The sequence below is a fragment of the Poecilia reticulata genome, linkage group LG18 (assembly GCF_000633615.1).
Source record: "Poecilia reticulata strain Guanapo linkage group LG18, Guppy_female_1.0+MT, whole genome shotgun sequence".
In the NCBI taxonomy this organism is placed as follows: domain Eukaryota; kingdom Metazoa; phylum Chordata; class Actinopteri; order Cyprinodontiformes; family Poeciliidae; genus Poecilia; species Poecilia reticulata.
The window spans coordinates 11,534,143-11,557,599 of record NC_024348.1 but is presented as its reverse complement, the minus strand read 5'-3'; the positions used below and the strand labels follow the sequence as shown (position 1 = coordinate 11,557,599).

The 23,457-nt window shown below is 39.7% G+C and overlaps 1 protein-coding gene across 2 annotated transcripts in view; it reads left to right on the top strand.

The window, feature by feature from the left end:
- The first annotated feature begins 612 nt into the window (after positions 1–612).
- dnah2 (dynein, axonemal, heavy chain 2) overlaps positions 613–23,457 on the top strand; it is a 64,506-nt gene continuing 41,661 nt past the window's right edge. The window contains exons 1-34 of one of the 2 annotated variants that reach the window (XM_008435561.1): positions 613–975; positions 1,065–1,229; positions 2,326–2,557; positions 2,650–2,760; positions 2,968–3,206; positions 3,553–3,744; positions 4,856–5,013; positions 5,362–5,449; positions 6,146–6,351; positions 9,023–9,152; positions 9,288–9,470; positions 9,548–9,762; positions 10,750–10,896; positions 11,022–11,178; positions 11,507–11,616; positions 11,746–11,875; positions 12,905–13,093; positions 13,688–13,832; positions 14,144–14,336; positions 14,446–14,646; positions 14,955–15,111; positions 15,962–16,136; positions 16,348–16,511; positions 16,699–16,860; positions 17,397–17,500; positions 18,847–19,003; positions 19,541–19,623; positions 20,170–20,350; positions 20,512–20,650; positions 21,628–21,845; positions 22,057–22,149; positions 22,237–22,362; positions 22,493–22,603; positions 22,679–22,873. In XM_008435561.1, the coding sequence (XP_008433783.1) occupies positions 943–975; positions 1,065–1,229; positions 2,326–2,557; positions 2,650–2,760; positions 2,968–3,206; positions 3,553–3,744; positions 4,856–5,013; positions 5,362–5,449; positions 6,146–6,351; positions 9,023–9,152; positions 9,288–9,470; positions 9,548–9,762; positions 10,750–10,896; positions 11,022–11,178; positions 11,507–11,616; positions 11,746–11,875; positions 12,905–13,093; positions 13,688–13,832; positions 14,144–14,336; positions 14,446–14,646; positions 14,955–15,111; positions 15,962–16,136; positions 16,348–16,511; positions 16,699–16,860; positions 17,397–17,500; positions 18,847–19,003; positions 19,541–19,623; positions 20,170–20,350; positions 20,512–20,650; positions 21,628–21,845; positions 22,057–22,149; positions 22,237–22,362; positions 22,493–22,603; positions 22,679–22,873 (5,289 nt within the window). In that variant the 5' untranslated portion in view covers positions 613–942. Of the gene's footprint in view, positions 976–1,064; positions 1,230–2,325; positions 2,558–2,649; positions 2,761–2,967; positions 3,207–3,552; positions 3,745–4,855; positions 5,014–5,361; positions 5,450–6,145; positions 6,352–9,022; positions 9,153–9,287; positions 9,471–9,547; positions 9,763–10,749; positions 10,897–11,021; positions 11,179–11,506; positions 11,617–11,745; positions 11,876–12,904; positions 13,094–13,687; positions 13,833–14,143; positions 14,337–14,445; positions 14,647–14,954; positions 15,112–15,961; positions 16,137–16,347; positions 16,512–16,698; positions 16,861–17,396; positions 17,501–18,846; positions 19,004–19,540; positions 19,624–20,169; positions 20,351–20,511; positions 20,651–21,627; positions 21,846–22,056; positions 22,150–22,236; positions 22,363–22,492; positions 22,604–22,678; positions 22,874–23,457 lie in introns of those variants that run through there. The other variant, XM_017310481.1, reaches the window with a different exon arrangement.

The following is a 23,457-nucleotide window of genomic DNA, read 5'->3' as shown; positions in this document are numbered from 1 at the left end:
AACACTTGGGTTCATAAGAGTGACACATTTCAGGCATTTATTTCTGTTTATTATGCTGCCTGTTGACAATATTCTCTAGATGTATTTAAGTGTAGTAAAGAAACAAGTTAATTAGCCTCAAGTGAAAGAGTTTTGCAAAAACATTGGAATGGTTGCCTTTTGAACAACTGTCAAATTCAGCCCAGTTTTGCCCATGATTGTAGGACATACCAGTCATAACACAACGTTTGTGTTAAATATTTGTACTGCTATTATTTAATATTGGATTTTCATTAGTCATATTCATCACAGTTAACACAAAACACCTCTGTTTTTATATAATTAATTTACTTAAAGTTTTCACTGATTACAAAAATAAACGTTTTAATGACATTCTAATTTTGACATTTTTAAATCACTAGCAAAAGAATAAAACTTGTTTAAATAAAAAAAGCTGGAAGTGGTTGAGAAGGACCGTTTGGGAGTGTTTAAGTGTCGGCTCTTTTGTTTTGAGAGCCGAGCCAAATGATCCGGATCCCGAAAAGAAGCTGGAATGCCCATGACTGCCGGGGAGAGGGGGGGTGCGGGGGCGTTCGGCGGTTACTCGTTTCCATGACGACACCCTGACACACTGAGAGTGACTCAGGTTTAAATGGAGGAAAGATAAAAAACAAATGCGATAAAGTTACATAAATGACGCGTAAACTAGCTTTTTGAAAGTTTTTTATGGTTTATGAGAACCGAAAGCTACTAAGGTAACAAGCAATTAAAACCTGCTGAACTCTGAAAATATTAGAAGTTACTTTGAAACCACTGAACTTTTACGTTTACTGAACCTTTATGTAAGCTAACCGTAATTCATTAGCTATTCGATAAGCTCCAAATATTAATATAAACGTCGATAGAAACGGCTGTCGTAGTCACCCTGATGTCAAAGGATAACGCTTAATAAGAAGCAACAACATGGAAGAAGATTCCATTAAAAACATCTCTCAGGTAAAGCTCAATTAATAATCACAATTCACGTTATGTTTGAACAGAATCACCTTGTTTTTTTCCCCTCCTTCTTCATGTCCCGTTTCTAGATGCTCATGAGCTGTGTGTCTATTTCTGGAGTCACTGAGAGGACATGGACAGAGGAGAACATGGAGACCCTGGATCAGTTTATTGTGGACACTTCCATTGGATCTGTAGTGGTCTATATGCACAGATCAAACAGGCTTCGGGTGGATTTCAGAACCCCGCCACCGGTTAGTTTCCCTTTATTATCATCTTCATGAGATTGGAGAGTGTCTTCAGTAATACAGACTGTTACAGGAGGTCTCTCTTTCTTTCGCTCTCTCTTTTTTGTACTCGTTATTTAAATTAGTTACAACAACTTTACATTTTCCTTTAGGATTAATAAATGAATTATCAAAAAATTAATGACTTATTTATGTTGATGTATTTTTAAGAACGGCATTGTTAGATAGGTGTTTAACTGCTTTTTGGAGGTATAAAATACAGGATCTCTTACTGGCTCACACTAGGATTGATATTAGTCTTCATAATTTTTGAAAGACCTTCAGATAACAAATTCAATCTAATAAGGATATTCCTTCAACCTCCTCTTAAAACAGTTTTGGCCCAATCCACCTATTGCATTGCCTCCTTAGACATTGAGGTTTGCATGATCAACATTTAGTTAAATAATTAAATTTATAAAATACATTGCAGAGATTAAAATAAAGTTCATTTGTTTTTGCAAAGCTCTTCCTACAATGGCATTTAAGTCAGCTTGAAGGATGAACTTTGACTGGGCCATCTTAACACTTGGTTGTTGTCTTTTTCAGCCAATCTGCTCTAGAGTTGCCGCTGTGACTGGTATTGTTGTCATGTTGGGCAGATAGTCTCACCTTTGACTTTCAGATTCTTTAAATTAATCCAGATCGTCAGACCTCCACTCCCTCTGGTCCCAAGCTCAGCCTGAGATTCAAGTTAATTTGCTGGGGCATCAACTTCAGGAGATATTATGAAACGGGACATGAAGAAGGGGCGGGGGGGAAACAAGGTGATTCTGTTAAATATTCCTCACTTACAAATGTTCTCACTGTAGAACGAGTGATTTTAAATTATTCTGGAAACGTTCCCGTAGCCATTCCCAAATTGATGGCCTGCTACGATTGCTTCTTCAAGCTCCTCGCTGAGGTCATTCTGGTAGCCCACATCATAATTTTTTCATTTTCTGTGTATTTTTTCATTCGTCTGTCATTCTTATTAATATTTGTACTTTGTGTTTTATAGTTGACCGTTATTTGCCGTTTCTCTTCATGCTCTGCATCTGAATGCTTTTCCAATTTTGTACAGGGGGAGGTGATTGAGGAGCTATTCTACATCACCCGAACACCAGGAGCCGTAATCACAGAGGAGAACTTTGATTTTGTGGTACAGTTCGACACGATGAGGGACGACCCCCTCCGGGTGCTGCTGGAGGACATGACCTGTTTGCATTCCATTCCAGTTGCCTACAGCAGCTACAAGAAAAAGGTTAAGGATGAATATACCAGGGACATGCAGCACTTCATTGCTTGCCTTAATGGTGAGGAAAAAAAAGCGTTTTTTTTTTTGTTTGTTTTCTCTTTACATAGTCAGTACCAGTGTTGTTTTTCACATGTTTCTGTTCTGGAGCAGATGACTTGTATAAGAAGGTAGAAAGAACAGTTCTGTACATCCCAGTGGAAGGCCTACTGTGCTCTGCTGAGGAAGCCAGCAAGGACAAGAAGATGGTGAACAGAATGGAGAGTGAGTTTAAGGTTTACGACGTAGTTCATGCGTGAATGTTGGCGAAAAGCTGCTTTTCACGCTCATCTGCGGTAGTAAATCACACGAAAAGCTCGACACAATCCATAACTGAGATGCTGTGCTGTTAAACTCACCTGCATCTCTTCAGGAAATCTGTAGACCTCCCAATTTCCTGTTTTCTGACTCACATATTACCCTCTGCTCCAGTTATGATAATCCACTGGACGGATCAGATCAAAGAGTTACTGAACATCCAAGAAAACGTGGACAAGAGGGAACACTGCGGCCCTCTGCAGGAGATCGAGTTCTGGAAGAGTCTCTCCACCAAGCTGTTGGAGATCAGCAATCAGCTGCACAAGCCAGGCGTCAAACACATCCAGAAGATTGTGTATCTGGCCAAGTCCTTATACCTGCAGCGCTTTCAAGAACTCGCCGCAGAAATACAGGTGAAACTGTTTTCCAGGCAGTAGATGGAAAAGTTTGCCTGGTCTTTATTTACATTGGATATAAAAATGTACAAGCTATTTCTTTCTCTAACATTGGACAACCAAGAGACCATGTTTCATTATCTAATGATCTAATTAGGTCATTAAATGATGTCCTGATGCTGAGGGTCATTATTTATTTGGAAGACTATTTTTCAGTGGGACAACTTGAGTGGTGCTTTAGGTTTACAGAATAAAGGAATGTGTCCTTTGAGAACCAAAGCGAGTTAAAATGTTTTGTTAATGTTATTAAAGACAGAAAGAAGAGATAATAATCATCACCTCTCCATAATATCCTTCTGCCCAGGAATGCTCGGTGCAGGCGGAGTCAAACCTGACCTTCCTGTCCATCCTTAAGAAGCCCTGTGAAGAGCTTTCCCATCTCAAGCCAAAACAAATTGCTTCCAAGCTGCGACACATCGTGGTTCTCATTCGAATCATCTGGGTCAACTCACCCTCCTACAACAGCAACGAGAAAATCACCGGGCTCTTCTGCCAGGTACGCGGCGGACGGACACGTCTAATTTCCTCTATGTGTGCTGGCGGCTTGGCTGAAATCTGCCCATGATAAAACCAAACTACAACTTTCAGCCAAGATTCCAAGAGTTTTATTTGATGCGATGTTCCAAGTTGGCTGAACGTTGAGTATTCCTAAAGTCGTTTCAGTCGGTTTGGAGCCAAAAATCTTCAGGTTCTTGCTAAAAAGATGATGATGAAAAAGGATTTTATTTTTCATTTTTATATTGGGGACACATGGTCCAGTCTACCTTTGTTGCTGGGCAGCTGTTATTAAGTCATAATGTAGATAAAGAAAGTCTCAAACCAAAGAAAATTTCTTCAATAGGATATTACTTGTACAAGAATTCACACTTGGGTATTGCACTCTTTCTACAGACATTGTTGTTCCTGCTAATATATTTGTCTTACAGTAAAATAATGCAACATGTTGATCTCATTAAAGACATTAAAGGTGCCAAATGTTAAATTGTTTACCTCTGTTTTATTTCTGGAAGAAAAACAAGGTACCAAGGATATGTAGACTTTCTATATTCTCTGTAATTATCATTGCTAACTTTGACCAACATGTCAGGATCTAAAACTCACTTTATTATGTGGACAAACATTTTTTGACCCAACTGAGCCCCACTGTATGTAGGATCAAAGGGGACAAATTCAATCAGTAAAATGCATCAAATAAAATCATTGTTCAATCAATTATCAGTATCTATAAGTTTTCACTTTTAGTGACTTAGTTTAATAACTTGTCTTCTAAATTAATTATATTGATTTAATTGTAGATTTAATATGTATTTGTTTAATTTTGTCCCTGTTGACACTCCGTACCATTATGGGTGGGTGTGGACATTATGCATGCAGTTTAAATGGAAGTCATATGTAGCATAAACTCTTTTCAGCTTTCTATTTTCAGTCAACAGCATCCCAAAATTGAAGGTAATTAACAGCACAAGTACAAAAAAAATCATGTTGTTATGGTGTTTTTATTTATTTGTTTTTTTTTTTTTTGTTTGTTTCACCAGAAGAAGAATAAAAACTCAACCCTGTCTAAGAACACTTAAGGTGACAAATGTTTGTGTTCTGCAAACTTTCAGATGAGTAACGAGATCATCCGCCTGTGCAGTGAAAACATCTCTCTGGACGATATCTTCGAGGGCCAGTTGTCGTCCAGCAAGCGAGTCCTCGACGACTGCATCCAGTGTTGCACGTTCTGGAAGGACGCTTACATGCATGTCTCAAAGCTTCATCACAAGTAGGACAAAAAGTAGCCTCTCTGCTGAATTTCTGAAACGTTCTCAGTATTTCGTTATGTGGATATTGCAAACCACTGCAGTACAAATGATTGAAAAATTCAGAGGTTGGGCACATTTAGGATTTATTTACACTTAAAACAGGTTTTTCTGTTTATTTTTGTTTTTATTTCTGGCCATGTTAAGTACAGATGGTGAACAAACGAGAGCATGCGCATCACTTTCTGTACATGCTTCTTGTCTTAACCAGGAAACTTTTAGAAGAGTCTTTAAAGTTGAACGGTTTGCATTTGAAAGTATCTGGAGGTTATCTGTGGTGTAGCAGTCTCCTCCTGCTTCTCTCCTGGCAGGTATTCTCACAAAGGCTGGGTTCTGGACAAAACAAAGTTTTTCGTGGGGATTGATGCCTTCATTTTGAGGCTCAGAAACCTGCTTGAGGTCAGTTTATCTTTGTTTGATTGGGGTTTTTTTTCTTTCTTTTTTGTGCTGATTTTGCTGAGTCATCGTTTCAGAATGATTTGAAGTAACCTCAGAAAACAGCAACTGTAGCCAGAATCAGAAATCCATCTGACTAAATTCTGGGAGAAATTGAGAATTACTGCTCCCTGTGTACCGGCAGCAAGAAATAATATTCCAATGAAACAGCTGCTGCTAGCTAAGGTTAACCCTGTAAGTCAAGCTTAACCTTAACGCAGCGCCGGCGATCCAACCAGATTTGCTTTACTGTAATTCCGCCACACTTTGCGCTATCTGAAAAATTCCAAAGGTTTCTGAAAGGGGAGATGTTGCGCTTTCCAGCCAATCTTGGGTTATTTCACCCCCACCGTAGCAGGGAGTGAAATTACTCTGAGGGGCACTCTTTTAATAGCAAATTGTGAAAATAACTAGCTAGATATCGAAAGTTCCAGTTGTTGTGGATAAATGGGCAAATATATATTTACTCACAGGACATTTAAAGAACTGCGTACAATTAAAATACGCAAAAATATCCAGGTGGAGATTTTAAATTTAGGACATGAAGGGTTTTAAACAGTGCTGTTGTTATTATTTGCAGCGTTGTTTTATTCATGACAACGCTTTCTTGCATTGTACTTATTGTTTATTACTTTTGTATTTGTTTCCATAATCCATCAGGTCTGTGACTGCCAGCACCAGTTTGCCCGTTGGGAGGACGGCAAGCAGAGAGACATGCCCTGCTTCGGAGGCAGCGCCGGACCAGAGCTGACCCGCAACCTGCTGAAGATAGAGACCAGCTTCCAACAAGGACTGCAGAACCTGCGCGCCTTTGGCAAGGGGATCCTTGATGTCCAACATCCCACGTGGAGTAAGGAGTTCAGCAGGTTGGTCTGCTGCCGTTATTACGTTCAGTTTAGAGCAAAAACTGTTGCTAGAGATGAACATTACAGCTACACTTCTTTATTTTTGTTTCTTGATGAGTCATTTAGTCTTTTTTTTTTTTCAAGCTGTTAGACTAAGAACCCCCATCGGTCTGGACTATTCCAGAAGTTCAGTCTCCTGCATAATTCAAATGTTATGAACAGATCAGATTTAAAGGAGGTGGAGGTGATTATTATGTAAATTGAGCTTTATATGACACTTTATTGTTTCTCCCGCATCAAAAACTTACTTGAAGTTTTGCTTTGATCTTTTCATGGATGTTTGAGAAATCCTTGAGTCTCTCTGGCAGCCATTGGCAGGTACCTTAACACCTGCTCAAACAAAGCGCTGCTGTTTTACCCAAAGCCCCTCCTTGGAGCTGTAGTACCCAGCCGAACTTCCGCCTCACAGAGCACTCCTTCCCCGCACCTCCACATTCAGCTCCTCTAGACTAGCGGCAGCAGCAACTAGCAATCACCTGGCGTAGCTGCGCGCCTTCTCAGCTCCTAAGAACAGTTGTAAACAGCATCATGGAGAAGCACTGAGCTGATGACGTGCTGAAGGCAGAGAGTGAAAAAGGGTAGAAACCTATTAAAGAAACACAGGGTCATTTCAAGACAGTGATGCAAAACATTTTTATAACCACCAATGGTAACAGTTACTTAATTGTGCTATTAAAGCAAAATACTGGAAATCTACCAGTAATAATAATTTAATTATTACTTGACTTCCAGAAGCTACATTTAGATAACTGATTTTAGATGGCAAATACTTTAAACTATTCTTTTATTGTATAAGTTTAAAGGTCTTCTCTCAGCATTTTTTTTCCCACAAAAAAACTAATACAGATAAACACTAACAAATTGAATGAACACATCAATAAAGTTTTGATTAGTTTAAACATAAGTTTGTCCAAAACACATTTTTATTGTATTGTAGGCAATTGACTTTTGGTGATATCCACAATTTTATTTATTTACGTATTTATTTTTTGCTTGTTTTGTTGAAAATATGCCAAAAATGTTACTTTTGTCAGAACATTAAAGAATAGTGTGAACGTACAAGAACCGATCAGTATCTGTCACAGCAACACCTCTGCTTTCTGCATCGACTGGTTTATGTTAAAAAAAATGCTCCATAAATCTATATTTAGCAAACTAACACATTACAACTCCAATTACCGCTGTAAATAATCCTTCATATTTTCCTTGACATGAACATTAGGTTGGAGGGGTCAGACACGGAGCTGCATTAGCAGGAAAAAACCCCAGCAGTGCTGCTCTTAATGGCCCCGGCTAATGGCTGTGTTATCGAGTTAATTAGTTTACAATCTCTTCATTCAGTCTTATTGAAATAAACAATGAAGGGCAATAATAACTCTCAGCCCATTCCTGTCAGATCCATAGTCATCAAGGAGAGATTGTAAATACCATTACTGCTCCATGTGACTTATCTGTGTTGCTTGTTTACATTAGTGTGCATATATAGAATATGCTTAAATATACTAGGCACTAAACAACTGCAAAATGCTAATTTTATTACACATAGTAACTAAATTTACTACAACCGACCTTTTACTTTTAGAGAAAGCAAGAGGAAAATTATAGAAAACCTGATTGACAATAATGCATAAATGAAGTGTAGTGATGATAGCAAAGTAAAGTAAAAGGTACTTAGCTTATACTCTATGGATATAGATATATCACAAGGTAAACATGAGCCATGAAAGATTTAGGTTGCATTCAGACCGTCTCTGCTTAGTTGCTTTAATCAAACTGTGATTCATTTGTTTGAAAAGTCCGGTTTGTTTGAGAAGATGTGAATGTGCAATCAGACTCTGATGTGGACCAAAAAAGCAAACTCTGGTCTGCCTAAAAACCCACATCTCAGTACGGTTACAGTCATCTTTAATGCATGTGTGAATTCCAAGCAGACTGGATACCACTACAAAAGCAAAAGGCAGACTAAACCGCATGGCATTCTGGGTAAATGCAACCTAAATCATAATGTGAATGTAGCACTTGTGGGACAAAAGGCTCGTGGAAGAGAAATCCTACAACTGCTGAAATCCGATGCCACTCCATTTTTGTTTACATGTCCTGAAGAGGGAGGTTGTGCTCATGTCTTCTTCAGAGGTTTTCATGTCGTTTCCTTTAGTGGTTTTTGGTGCTGCGCCACCATGTGTGGGGAGGGGAACACGTTGCTCAAAGGGTTTGGTTTATTTGGTAGTGCAGTGTGAAAGCAAACCGCACCAGCTGAAAAAGTAGCAAATGTTGCAACTTTGGTCCTCAATCTATCAGACTATCAGGTGTGAAAACACACTTAAGCTCTGTGAACCAGCTGCAAAAATATGACATTGAAAAATGAACTACCATTGTTTTCCTCTCGTGACTCAAATTATTTCTGATTTTTGAATGTTTAACTTCACAAACGGCCCCCCACATCATTTCTCCCTTTAGGCTGCTGCAGCATCTTTACATTTTAATTTTGGGGCTTCGGGATAACAAAGAATCTAAACAGCTCAGCTCAGAAGTAAAAATGGTTGGAGTGGATGTTCTGCACCATTCTGCTACAGGTTGACTTGGGTGATGTTGTTCATGTCTACCTTTATGTGATGGTTTGCCGTTTTATTAGGTTTTGTACATTTGTAAAGGATCTGGAAATGATGACCCAGGAGTTGATGAACTCAGCGTTCCGGACCGTGAACACAGTTCAGGAAGGAGTCAGGCTGCTGGACATTTTCAGTCCGATGTCCACACGCAAGGTGTTTTGACGAACACTCACATTTCACGACATCTTCATTTTTACCCTGCGGAAAACCTTTTAAATTCCCATCTTTAAGCCTTTCCCGTTCGTTCTCTCTGACGTTCTCTGCTCATGTTGATCTGCGCCGTCACAGGCCATACGGCGCACAATGGAGGAGAAATCGGAGGAAGTGTACAGCATCTTTAGCAAAGAGCTTCACGTGGTGAAGGAGACAGCGGACCAAAAGGGTCGCTGTTATCCTGATCACATACCACAAGTTGTGGGGCAGGTCATGTGGGCCAAAGCTCTCAAGCAGCGCCTAGAAAAACCCATGCAGGTACATCTATCAGGCTCTCTTTTGCGCCGAAATTGAGTAAAAACTGATTTCTTACCGTTATTCGTGGTCTCTTCCAGATCCTTCACAAGTGCTCCTTTATGCCGGAAACTCACAGCCGCAAGGAGATAATTTTTACCTTTGGGCAGACGAACCACATCCTGGAGGAGATGGTGAGGAAAAGCTTCTTTGAATGGACCCAGAACTTGGACGGACAGTACCTGAAGAAACTGCAGCAGACTCTCTTGGTGCGCCTCAAGGGCACTCCCTCCAGGCTGGAAATCAATTTCGACAAGTAGGTCAAAATCAGAAAAACAGAGAAGAAGTAGTCATGAATTTCTGTGCGGTCAGAATTGAGTTTGTGCTTGTTGGTTTGTTTGAGTGTCTTTGGTTATAGACAGTTGGCTTGAAAAATGAAATTCATCTAAGAGCATCTATGTTAGACAAAGCATGAAAAACTTACAATTTTCACAAAAATATAAAATTCAGTGTAGTTAAAAAAAAACTATCTGGAAATGTTATACTTTACGTGTCAAATACCATAGAAACCAACTAACTCAAAGTTTATGGGTGTCATTAAATGTCTTAAACATTAGAATGGAGCGTTTTCTAGGTAGTAATGAGGTGCTTTTCTACCATGTTCTTACTAAAACCACCTGTTTGATGATTAGTTGAGTTTAATGTCGAGAAGCTCAAACTTAGACTATGTTCACACAGCAGGCAAATGAGACTCAAAATCGGATTTTCTTGTCCACATCCGATCCTCATCCGATATTTTATGGCAGTCTGAACGGCCCGTTTTCCATTTTTCAACCGCCCAACCCCAGCTCCAAAATGTGGGTTGCTTTCGGGTTGCAAACCTTTCACACAGAAACCTGATTGCGGTGACCTTTAATAAGTAGTATGAACAACCATTCAAAAAGAAGAATATAGGATTTTTGCAAAAAAAAAATGGAATTGAGCATCTAGACCTACTGACAAAACCTTTTTCAACAGACCAACTGAAAGTCCCAGACCAGTTAGAGCGATCGTAGTACTGAAATATACCTTAATTGGCTGCTTTGCAATTGCCAGCCGATAGTGTGTCAGGTGGTATTTCAGCTTCCCCAGCTGCATTATCTGTTAAATATTTAAATGTCCTTTGTGGAAAACCCATAATTAGTCTGTGTTTTATAACATTGAGCTGGGAAAACACAGATCAGAACCACAATCATGGGTTTCGTGAAGATTTGTCTCCTCATAACTAATGAAAATACTTTATGCCAAACTCTGTTTGATCCAGCAACCTGCTGAGGCTGTTTTCTGAGATCCAGTACTGGGACCGAATGAAGTTTGAGATCCCACAGATTGTGTCCGACATGTATCAGAGCAGGGAGGAGATCCGGCTCCTCCGGGAGAGAGTGCTGCTGCTCATCAGGAACTACAACAGGTCTCATTTACTCTTCCTTCAACTGTCCATCACAGCACACCCACCTTCCACTTACCTATAAACCATTCAACATTTTTTATTTTATTTTATTTTTTTATTTCTGCAATGTTGTTTTTTGTTGTCAGGATTGTTGGAATGCTCTCTCGTGAAGAGCTGGGTCTGTTCCGGGAGCGGGTCCGTTTCCTTGACAAGAAGGTGGAGCCCGGCATGACCAAGTTGCTTTGGTTGTCCCAAGGAGCTTCAAACCACTTCATCAACGATTCCCTTCTCCACATTGACAAGGTTTGACACAAACCTGCTAATCCTCTCTCTGTAATTTTTGAATACAGTGGAGCTTCAGTATTCATGGAGATTAGGCACCGCGACTGCTGGCAAATTGCTTCAATCCACCAATACTAGAGACAACCACTAAAAACGCTTTAAACTGCCTATTTGAACAGTTCTAACCCTGAACATACCTTATTATACCTCAACACACAACGGAAATTGTCTACCATAGAAACTAATATTCACAGGCTTTGTTTTTTCTGCTCTTGGGATTACAGCCTGCTTTGATTTCTTCAATAAAGCGGACGCCTCCCTCTTTTCTCTCTTTCCGTTACCTCTCCAGGTGCAGGCTGTCATTGATGGTTACAAAGTTTCCAATCTGTCCATCTCCAACCTCTGTAGGCAGATCAGTGAAACTTTGCTGGTTAAAATAGATGGGAAGACAGTGTACAGGTAATAAGTTCTGATTTCTTTCTTTGTTGTGTCACTAAGATGGCACAGCAACCAAACACGAAATCTTTAAGAAACGAATCAGCTGAGTGGTTCTGTCATTCTCCCGCCTCGCCTCCTGCTGTTGGCCAGAAACCTGGAATTTGAGGATGACCAGAACGCTCACCAGCAGAGTCGACTCCAAGTGCTGCGCTCGGTACACCAGGAAATCGTTAATATCATGACTCAGATTCACACCATCTTTGCCGGCGATGGAGCTGAGGTTGGAACTTTGTTTTTTATGCTTTTATATGCTTCTAAATCACTTTCTAAAGTATTAAGTGTCCTTTTTAAAAATATATTATTTAACAACATGTTAAAAAATGTACTATGCAAAGGAAGAGAATTGACCCAGATCTAGACTGCCTTTCCAAAGTATTTACATCCTTGAACTTTTTGCACTTTTTGTCACATTACGGCCTCAAACCTTATTGCATTTTATTCAGATTTTACAAAATAGTTCAGAATTGTAATGTGAAAGGACAAACTGGAATTTAACTGCACCCTTTTCCCCCTCCCCTAAGTCAGTACTGTTTATGACATCTTTTGCTGCAGTTTCAGAGACAAGTGTTCACTGATATATATCAGTTAGATTCTTGAGACAAATTCATGTCCATGTTTCTTCACACAGTCAGATTTTGTAGAAACCATCTATGAGCGTAATTTTTTTCAAGTCTTGGCACAAATTCTTAAATGCATTTAGATCTGCACTTTGACTGGACCACTTCGGCTGATTAATATGCTTAAATCTAAACCTTTGCTGTATGTTTTGGGTCCTTGTTGTACTGAAAATTGAACTCCCACCCCAGCTTTAAGCCTTTTGCGGCTTCTAACAGATTTTTTCCTGTCCATCATTAACTCAAATATGCTATGTTTTCTTTGTTGTAGCATGTTACAGATACCCGACGTTCTTCCAGCAATGGTCTTCTTTTAGCAATTCTTCAAATAACTCATAATATATAATCTAATATCTGTGCCATGCATTGCTAGTACCTGGCCTGTCCACATATTCTTCCATCTCAGCAGAGGCTCTCTGTAGCTCATCCAGAGTTAATACAGGATCTCTTAGAGTAAAGGGCTAGCCAACAAGTGGTATAAATACCTTTGCAAGGCTCTGTATAAATAGATCTAAATAAATGTTTCAAAGATAAATCCTTCTTTTCCTCCCAAAAGATAATTGTCCACAAATGTGTACTTTGTAAAAAAAAAAAAAAAAAAAAAAAAAAAAAAAACTTGAGCTCTGATGTTGTAGGTCCAGGCACATTGGGAGAAGTATTCAAAGAAGGTGGACTACATAGTGGAAGAGGCATTCCGGCTTAACATCAGGGACTCCATGAAGAAACTCAGCAGAGCCATCACCGGGGATAACAAGACATCGCCAAGTCCGCTGTTCAAAGTGCTAGTGCTTCTGCGGCAGGCGACTCCTCAAAGCGTGCCAAAGGTAATGCAGACTCACGTCGCCTTTTAAAACTACTGTGACTCTTTAAGCTAGAGATTTCTCTATAAACAGGCCAACACCCACAATGAATGTTAATGTGAAGTTAGAGTGTTATTCCTTCATCCAAAACGTACCTGGAGTGTTGCTTTGATCCTGAATGCATGTTTGAAAATTCTTTTAATCTGGCATTCAGCTGTGCAAAACGTTTCAGAAGGAGCAGGAGTTTCTTAAAGAGACAGAGACCCAATTTCTAGGAGCTAAATTATAAAGTCCAATTTTCTTTAAGTCATATTTGATCTGTACAGTATTTTTATTACAACTGAAGGTAACAGTTTCTTGATTGTGCTGTAAAATTTCACTCTATGGCTGTTAAACACGTAACATTGGCCCTTTAAATCGATAAGAAAAGAACAAAGAAATCCAGGCACTTGGGTAGATCTCTCCTGAAGCTAGCAGTTCTGGACAATGTGTGAGGTCAAGGTGATGCTAAATTTAAATGTAAATATAAAAGAGGTTTTGTAATGCTTAATTTGTATTTTAAAGAATCTCCTTGCTGTCTAATCCAGTTCGTTTTTTTTTTTTCTTTTTTGTTTACAGCTGGAGTTCTCGCCGACTCTGCAGAAGCTTGGAGAAATTGTGAACATTTTGCCTCAGTTAATCAAAATCATCTCTGAATTTAAGCGTCTCCCCGAGCTTCTCTCCAACAAAGAGTCTCTGGCTGTCCCCATATATGTCAGCATAGGTTGGAAACAAATATGTATCAGCGTACACCTGCTTTAGTGCTTTTTCATATTTTGTCACGTTAGCTTTATTGGATGTAGCTAGCAATATAAATGAGCGCACAATTGTGAAGTCAAATAAATATCTCAAAAGTGTGGCGTACATTTTTGTATGCTTACCCCTCTCCTTATGCACCCCTAAATGAAATGCATTGGCCTCCTGTGTGGTTGTAACATGACAAAATATTGAAAAGTAAAAAGGATTAAAATATTTTCATAAGAAGCTCAGTGATTTTTATCATCCTCCCCATTTCGATTCTGTTTGATCACTCAGAGCGAGACGAAAGGATTATTAAGACCCAGGCTTCAATTACGACAGGAATGTCAGCCAATGCCAGGCAACTGGAGGCCTATTTGAAGACCTGGGGCAAATACAGGCCCATCTGGGAGAACATCAAAGACTACATTATACAACGTTACAGGACAGCCAACACTTCAGTATCAACTTTTGATGCAGATATACAGAGGTATGCGATTCCTCTGTTTCTGTTGGAGGAATTTCTGCAAATACATTCAGTGTGTTCTGCAAGGACATGGTTGATTAGGATCACAAACAGAGTTCCTGTGGTCTCCCAGATACACTGAGAACGCCAGCAGTATTCAACAGGAAGAGACGGTCGTCACCATACAGTTTGTGATGCTGGACTGTTCGCCGCTCAAGTCCACCCTGGTGCAACACTGCGACGAGTGGCAGAAGAAGTTAACACAGCTTCTCAGCGAGATAGCAAGCACTTGTCTAACAGAACTTTACGACTCAATGCAAAGCAATGCCGACAGGTGTGCAACCATTTGTTATTCTGCAGTTGTTTAGAGACATTAGCACAACAATAATCTAGGAGCAGCACAGTTGTCTGAGATGATAGTATTACCAAGTAGAGTTGTTGGCACAAATGCTCTCACTTACTGTGCAAATTTTAGTAATGCTTCCTCTTGGATTCAGTATCATACATCAAATCTTATTTACATGATAAAAGTGCGCAGCTAGGACCAGTTCTCTGACATAAAGGAGTCCAGTGAATAAATGAAATTCTGGAAGAATATGGGGGAAATCCTTGAGTTTAATAATCGTCATTGTTTATGTTCAGGTTGATGAGACCGCCGCAGACGCTTGCGGAGCTAAGTGATAGCCTGACTCTTTTAGCAAATCTCAATAGGGATTTGGCCAACACAGAAGCTCAGATTCCTCTCATCCATGAACGATTTGCCATCCTCGACAAATATGAAGTCGAAGTGCAGCAAAGCGTAAGTATGTCACTTTTTAACAATGCCTAAAAATGTATTTAAGGTACAGGAGTACATTTTTAATAGGCAGAAGTTAACACTGCTTAAAATGGTTAGGTATATATTTTTAAGAAATAATAGCTACAAGCTATAAACCAGTTATTACCACAGAAGTTACAGTATTGTAAAATCTTTGCCAAGTATGTTACATTAGCTAAAACATTTTTTATTTCTTCTTGGGAACTGAGCTTCCTACCTCTTGCTGATGTGTCACAGCAATGTAAATAATTAGTTGTTTAATATTAACTTTTAGGTTTTATTTTTATAGTACATCAGTTAAAATTTGCTGAGAGATCATGCTAACCTTTCTAGCATTTTCCCTATGTTACAACCTAGCTAAACAGTGGTAGCTGGCGGGCAGAAATTAGGTTATAAAGCTTTTTGGTATCTTTATAGCTTCTGAAAAAGCTTTTTCATATGTTTACCCAGAAAGGTCAACAAAATGTGGTAGCCCCAATACACAACCTAAAGTCACAACAACCCAAAGTACTAAGGAAGCTATGCTGAAACAGAAACAGAATTTATTTTCCGCAACTTAACCACAGCAGAAGCTATGGTTAAGTTGCTAGCGTTACTTCAGCTTAGCATAGCTTTCGTTTTAGCACAGCTTCCGGTTTCCATTCTCTTCACGATATAAGTATAAAGATTAGACATCAAAACATTACCAGTTCTTTAGAAATAACTGAATGCTTACCCTAATTCTTTACATGATGGGTTAAATCTATTTCAGTGTTTGGTTTATCTAGCAGTGATGTGATTCTGAAGAAACGAATCATGGCTTTAATCCGTTGTGTCTTATTTGCACCTGCAGGTTGAGGTCATGCGAGAGGAACTGAATGACAAGTGGATTTGGTTTCAGCAGGTGTTGATTAACAGCGACGCCACGCTGTCGAAAGACAAAGAAAAGTTTAAAACCGGCCTCATCCGCTCCTTTGAGGATCTCAAGAAGAAGATCGACGTTACCTTTCAGGAGTTCAGCGTCAAAGGTTCCACATACATGTTTTACCATCAACTGGTCTAATTGCACATCGGTCCTAATTGTTTGGAAGCTAGTTACATTAACTAAACAAAACATAGTCAATTCAGTAAACCTTACACACATTTGTGTATTTGCTTTTTAATAGTTATTATAAGTAAGTGTCTATGTGCATGTTTGTGTAAATCTTAATGTGCTTAATGCTACATTTGCGTGTCCAGGTCCTTTTCAGAGCTTGTTAAACTTTGAAGTAGCAATGAAACAAATAAAAGAATATCGTGGCCAACTGGAGGCTCTAATACAGGAGCAAAACACCATCATCAGTGGGCTGGCCTTCTTCAGAATCGATCAACCTCCCTGTAAATTTGTCATGGCGATGGAAAAGGTCTGAAGTTGCTCTTGGCTCTAACAGTTACATCAGCATTCAGTAATACAAATGGTGATTGTAAAAAAAAATTAAAAAATTAAACCAATCAATAATTTTCCTTAGTTGTTGCTGAAGTTGTTTAATGTTTTGTTTTTTTACGCGTGACTTGCGTCTGACGACTTTGTGCCTCCATGCGCCTTTCCAGGACATGGATCAGCTCCAGGAGGTGTGGGAAATCTCTCACGAATGGGATGAAAACTGGGAAAACTGGAAGGTTCTTCACCTGTCACAGCTGCAGACGCGGACCATGGAAGAAACGGGTCTGGATATGTACAAGAGACTTCGCGCCCTTCAGAGAGATCTCAAGGTTAGTTGTGCTGGGCAGGATGCTCAGCTTAGGCATTACATAGATCAGTTTTGTATTTTTAGGTTTCATTTAAAAAAAAAAAAAAAGATTACCGGTATAATCCAATGCTTTCCCAGTTACAGACACAGTGAAGCCTCTCCACAGCGGAGTACTTCCTCTACCGTGTTTCACGATGAGGACGGTATTAATTGGGTTATAAACTCCCCCTTCCTTTCTCCAATCACAGATTGGAGTGTCTTGGCAGTTGTTCCAAGGTTTTTAGATACATTTCTTACTGGTTTCCTTTCCAGAGATTTGGGACTGTTTTACTTCCTGATGTAGAAAATGATTCAATTTCATGGGGTGATCATTTAGTCATGTGCTGTTCATAGCAGATCAACAAACACCAAAACTACAGCATGTCCGAACGAGTCAATTTACATTGCAATGAATCTCATACCACAAACTGGGCGTCCGCCTTAAAGTAGTTAATCCCATTGACTGCAATCCCAGCTGCGCTAGACAACAACATCGTCTTTTGTGTGTTTTTACTGCAGGGTAAAGATTGGGAGGTTGTTTCTTCCTCCAGGGTGAAGCTTGAAAAGTTCAAGCACATCATCCCCCTCATTACTGATCTGAGGAATCCAGCCTTGAGAGAGAGGTAACGGTTTAAACGATCTCGCTACGCTTGTAGTCCAAAACTACAGCATGTCCGAACGAGTGTTGTGTCTTCGTAGCAACTGTTTGTTATGGTCTGGTGCCTCTAAGACGAGTTCGTCAACTAAATCTTCTGACTCTTCGTCAGTTTTGAGGCTTATTTCTTATTTCTCCAGGGCCCGTGCAGGCCGTTGTAGCATCTGTCCTCAATCAGAAAAAATGGTCTCACAACTATGTGCATAATTCCTACAGTAAACTCCTAGTGGATTTGTATTTTAACAAACTAATAACCCTAAAAAGGTTCGTAGGAGTCCTTATGATGTAGCTGATCCAGTTTGCTGGGCCTCGAACGTGAACCCTGTTATCTCTAAAACTGCACAACATTTGCAAGGAGTTGGTGAGTTCTGTTTCTGATTGGTTTGTGGCGCCGTCCTAACCATGTGTTAGTTTGACACTGATGCAGGAAAAAATCAACCAATTGTCATACAATTATATCCTCATATTGCTATGTAATCATATTCTTCCTGACATAAGAAATTATAAGTCTGATTCATCGCATTGTTATTTTAAAGGTACTGAGAGAGAATTACTATAATGTAACTGTAGCAGCATGAAAACAGTACAGAAGACGATGAGGGACAAAATTTGGAATTCTGTCTTGAATCTCCAAATTCTGAAAAATTAAATAAAAATTCTAATTTTTGACTTAATTTGATTTAAATTGAGAAAAAAAAAATCTAAATTCTGAGCTTAAAGTCAGAATTCTACCTTTTTTAAAGTCAGTTCAGGGGATTTAATGTCAGAATAAAAATTCTGACATTTAGTTAAAAAATGTCAGAATACGAGTATTACGGCCAGACTAAAGTTGAAATAAAACAAGAATAAAGTCATAATATTAGGAGAATGAATAAGTAATTCATTGGGAACACCTAAACAAAATTAGTTTAAAAATAAAATAAATGTTGAGCAACTTGTGAAGGTATACTCAGTTTCACAAATAAATACTTTAATACATCAGCTTCAAATTACTGTCAGTATCAGGACTTTAAAATGATTGTGCAAACGACTGTGTGTGTTTGAAGTAAGAACCAAACGAATTTGTCAGTCTGGTCACATCAGATATTCGTAACTCGATTGAAGATTTTTTTTGTCATTTTGCATCTTCTTTCTGGTAATATCACATCGTTATTCTGTTAAGGTTACGACTTTATTTTCACTTTTTCGAAAAAGCCTGAATTCTGAGAAAAAAGTAAAGCACTAAATTGTAAATACAAAGTAAATATATGTAAGTAACCAGATATATATATTTTGGCCCTTTAGGTGGAATTTGAGCCTTGTTTTTTGTTTCAGACACTGGAACCAGATCTGTGAGGATCTAGAGCGCACATTTGACCACACCAACCCTGACTTCACCCTGGAGAAGATCATCTCTCTGAACCTGGATCATTACGCTTCGACCATTTCGGAGATCTCTGGAGCTGCCAGCAAGGAGCTCTCCATAGAACAGGTTCAGATCTGACTTCTTGTTGACTCTTCATCTTACTTAGCTCTGGAATAATGTTAGGGAAGAATCTGAAAATGCAGCACAGCGACTTTCCTCCACTCCGGCTTCAACTCTGGCAGCTGAAACTTTGCCGTCTTAGTCCTGCCAGCGGCCCCTCTCCCCCGTCTCCCTGCCTCACTCTAAACCCTCCGAGGTTACATCAGAGCAGCGTTACAGCCAAGTTTGTGCACATTGAAGTGTGGAGCAATTAGCATATACAGTTGCCATGCAATTAGCACCTCATTTGTGAAATCAGCCAGTAATTGTTCATTCAGAAACTGGGATTCAATTCAAGGAGTTCTGAGTGAGGAAGAGCCTGAAAGGGGCAGTCGTTCGATGTTTTTAAACTACAAAACTATAAAAAAAAAAAAAGTTATATGTTAATTCACCATTACGGTCTAGTATTTCTAAGACATTATCCAGGCATAAATATTAGAAAATTATTCTATTGCAACTTTATTTTTGGTCTGTTTGCATTAGAGTTTGCATTTGTTCTTTCAGGGTCTGATCAATGTCAAGAAGACATGGGATGAAGTATACCTGGAAATTGCGCCATACAAAGACGAGGGCCACTACCGGCTGAGGTGAGGCGGGTTTTAATGTCAAGCAGAGGAACGGTTTCAAAAAGTTACAAATATTGTCACATTTAACATGGCTCAGTAGTTGATGCCACTGCGTAGAGCGTGCAGGTGGCAGATTAAAATGTTCTGTCTTAAGATTCTTTTTTAGAGCTTTTTTATCAGCAAACATACTCATTGATGCGCAGCCATCAGTTCCATCCTTTCCAATCTAGTTTTAAAACGACAGCGCCGTCAGCAGATTTACAAAGCTTTGAGATGCAATGCTGTGACGGTGTTTTATACAGAATAACGATGAATTGGCCTTTAACAGGTTTGTATTAACCTTAATCTCAAGTACAAAAAAAAAAACCCTAAACTGATTCCACACTGACAGCAGGGAAACAATAAATTGCAGAGCAACCCCTTTTGTTTTCACACACACGCAGGAACAGACGGAGTCAAAAGTATTCATTGTAACGTGAGCATACGAGGGCCTTTCACGCCGGTTGGCGTTCCAGGATTGATGCGTCAACTTAAACATCACCATTTGTGTTCTCTTGCCCTCCTCAGAGGGAGTGAAGACGTCTTCCAGACGCTGGACGATAACCAGGTCATTTTGTCCACGATGAAGGCGTCCCGCTTCGTTAAAGCCTTCGAGCGAGAGGTGGACCAATGGGAACGCCGGCTCACCCACGTGATGGATGTCATCGATATGATCCTCTCCGTGCAGCGAAACTGGATTTACTTGGAAGTACACAACTTACCTTGCCTCATTCATTGTTTATGCGTTTTACACACCTGCACCAGAAAGCTACATTTCACACACAAGTCTTTAATCCGAAACAAGCGCTCTTCTCTTTCTCTGTTGCAACCAATTGTTTTCTTCTTCTTTTTTTTTCCCCCTCCACTCAGAACATTTTCCAAGGAAAGGACATCAGGGAGCAGCTTCCTAACGAGTGCACCGAGTTTGCGGGCGTCAGTCGCAACTGGAAGACCATAATGGAGCGTCTGCACGAGAATCCGAACGCCCTGCAGGGAACGCATCATCCCGGTACGACCGCAGAGTTCATGTTTCTGTCTTTAGAATATAATTTATACAATGCAATATCCTGGCTGGGTCGCCCCATTATTATTAGTGTGGACATTTAGCAATGAAAATAGTGTTTTTCAAATGTAAATAGTGTTGTTTTGGAGTCAGGCTGGTTGTTTACATTTCTTTAAATTTGTGAAAAATGAATCTGAAATCACAAGCAGAAAAAAGTTACATATATACAGTTAAAACCAGGTGTTTGCATACACTATGAAAACCCTTTTTTCTCATTGTCTGGCATTAAAACTGGCTAAACCTTTTCTGTTTTAAATCCTTTGGGATTATGAAAATGATCTCTACAGCCATAAATGGCCAGATAAAGACAATGACATCTTTTAGAGAATTTTTTGTTCCCATCATTATGGCCAAATGGCTTGTCTTGGACCATTTGCTGCATGTCTTCCTTTTCTCACTCCTAAATTACAAAATTAAAAAAATTATTAATACCTTTGAGTTAAACGGAGGTTCGGTTGTGGGTTTGATTTAAAGAAACACCTGAAACACGGTGCTTCCTTGCATGACTTCAGACAGATTTGTTTAGCTCCACAAGTTTGGTTCATGTTTGGTAAAAAAATTCCAGATGCCTAAATATTCCACATTTATCTGTTGAAAACATTTTGAAACGAGTATGAAGAACAGGAGGACCACTAGCCATTATATAAATTGCTGTGTGTCAGAAACGCAGTTCCAGCAAAATGTTATGAGAAGCTTGAGAAAGGAAACCTGGAACATTTGACCCAAATTATACAGCTACAAATGTGTGTCTGTCCAAACCTGAGGAAATCGACATTATGTAATCAAATTATGGAACATTTGGCTTTCTATTATAAAATAGTATTTGATAAATCCTAACTTTAAGTATCAGCATTTAATTTGAAGATTCTGTCATTTAATCAAATCATCAATTGTGACATTACCTCATCCGCTCTTTCTTCTAGGCTTGCTACAGACTCTGAATGGCATGAGCTTCAAGCTGGAAGAAATCCTGAGGGCCCTGGACATGTATCTGGAGACCAAGAGGCAGATCTTCCCAAGGTTTTATTTTCTGTCCAACGACGACGTGCTCGAGATCCTGGGCCAGTCTCAGAACCCCGAAGCCATGCAGCCTCACATGAAGAAGTGTTTCGACAACATCAAGAGCCTCCGGCTCGACAAGGTGCAGAGCTCATTTTATAAATGTGATGGTATAGAACAGACTTTTTCTTCAAATTCTTGGACGTTTGCTCTGGCAGCAAGTTTTTGGAGGGCGTTTATTGATTTCTATAACATTTCATAACCACAGTCTACCCACGATAAATTCATTTCGAAATGATTCTCTCTCTTTTTAATGCAGAAACTTCTTTGGTTTTCCTTCATATGTTTCACAGACAGCTAAAGTCACAAGAGCTGATGGGATGTTTTCAGCTGATGGCGAGTTCATTTTGTTCAACAAGCCCCAGCAGCTGGACAAACCAGTGGAGGTGAACGCAGCCAGGTTCAGTCATTAGAATCTGCTGTTTGGGTTTCCTGTAGTGATACTCCTGGTGATTGTCATTGTCCAACTTTAGATTTGGCTCTGCGATATTGAGAGGCTCATGCAGGGTACTCTGAAGGCACACCTGAACGACTGCCTTCTCGATATGAAAAAGATAACGGGAACAAGGGAGAAATGGGTCAAAGACTGGCCAGGACAGGTGAGTTTACGTCGAGCCTCTTTCAGCCTGTCCTTCTGCGTCTTCAGTTCTGGTACCTCTGATTAGCAGCAGGCTTTAGAATCTCCCGTCAAGCGTCCGACGTTTTAAACGAGTTTCCTTCCCGTCTCAGATTGTAATTACAGCGAGCCAGATCAAGTGGACGAGCGAGGTCACCAGAGCTCTCAACATCAGCAAGGAGAGAGCAAACAAATCCTCCCTAAAGTCACTGAAGAAGAAACAGGTGTCGTGCGACACCAAATTTAGGCTTTACAGATACTTTGCACACGTCTCACCTGAATGTTTGCGCTTTCCTCAGATCGCTATGCTGCAAAGCTACTCAGAGATGATACGCCAGGAACTCCCAAAAATCTTGCGTCTGAAGGTGGTGGCGCTCGTCACGGTGGAGGTTCACGCTCGGGACGTTATCGATAAGCTGGCCAAGACCGGCTGCAGCGACATCAACGCATTCGAGTGGCTCTGCCAGTTGCGGCTGTACTGGGAAAAAGACAGGGTGAGACAAGAAGAAGCTTTTCTTCCGCGTCTCCTGGTTGTGTTTTGTGACTAGTACAAGAAGTTTTAAATAGCATTATCTTCAGTTAGGTCGAGGTTGTAGCCCTGATGCTCATTTCCATATATAGAAAGTCAAGAAATGTGGGGGTAAAAGCAGTACAGATCAAACTACTCCAAAGAATGATGGTGACATTTGAAACAACAAACTTGAGTAATAAATTAAAAAAAATAGAAAAGTTTCCAACTCCAGTTTAGTTCATAAAGTCATGATTTATATGCGAGTCATACAGTGAGGAGGAGGAAGTCAGGAGAAATGATCACTAGGAGGTGTAGCCTGGAGATGTAACAAACTGGCACTCTATGGAGAGACGTAAAAGCTCTCTGTGGCAATAATTGTCAACCATAAACAGTTTGGAAAGATAGATGTAATTTTATCTACCTTCCCCACACAGCTCCTTAAGACTAGTGGCAGCAGCAGTTATTCAATTTCAAGGTGTCGAATTGATGTTTGATATGCACAGCATTTTTATAACAACTGAACGTAACAAAGTTACTTGACTGTTCTATAAAATGGCACTATGTGCC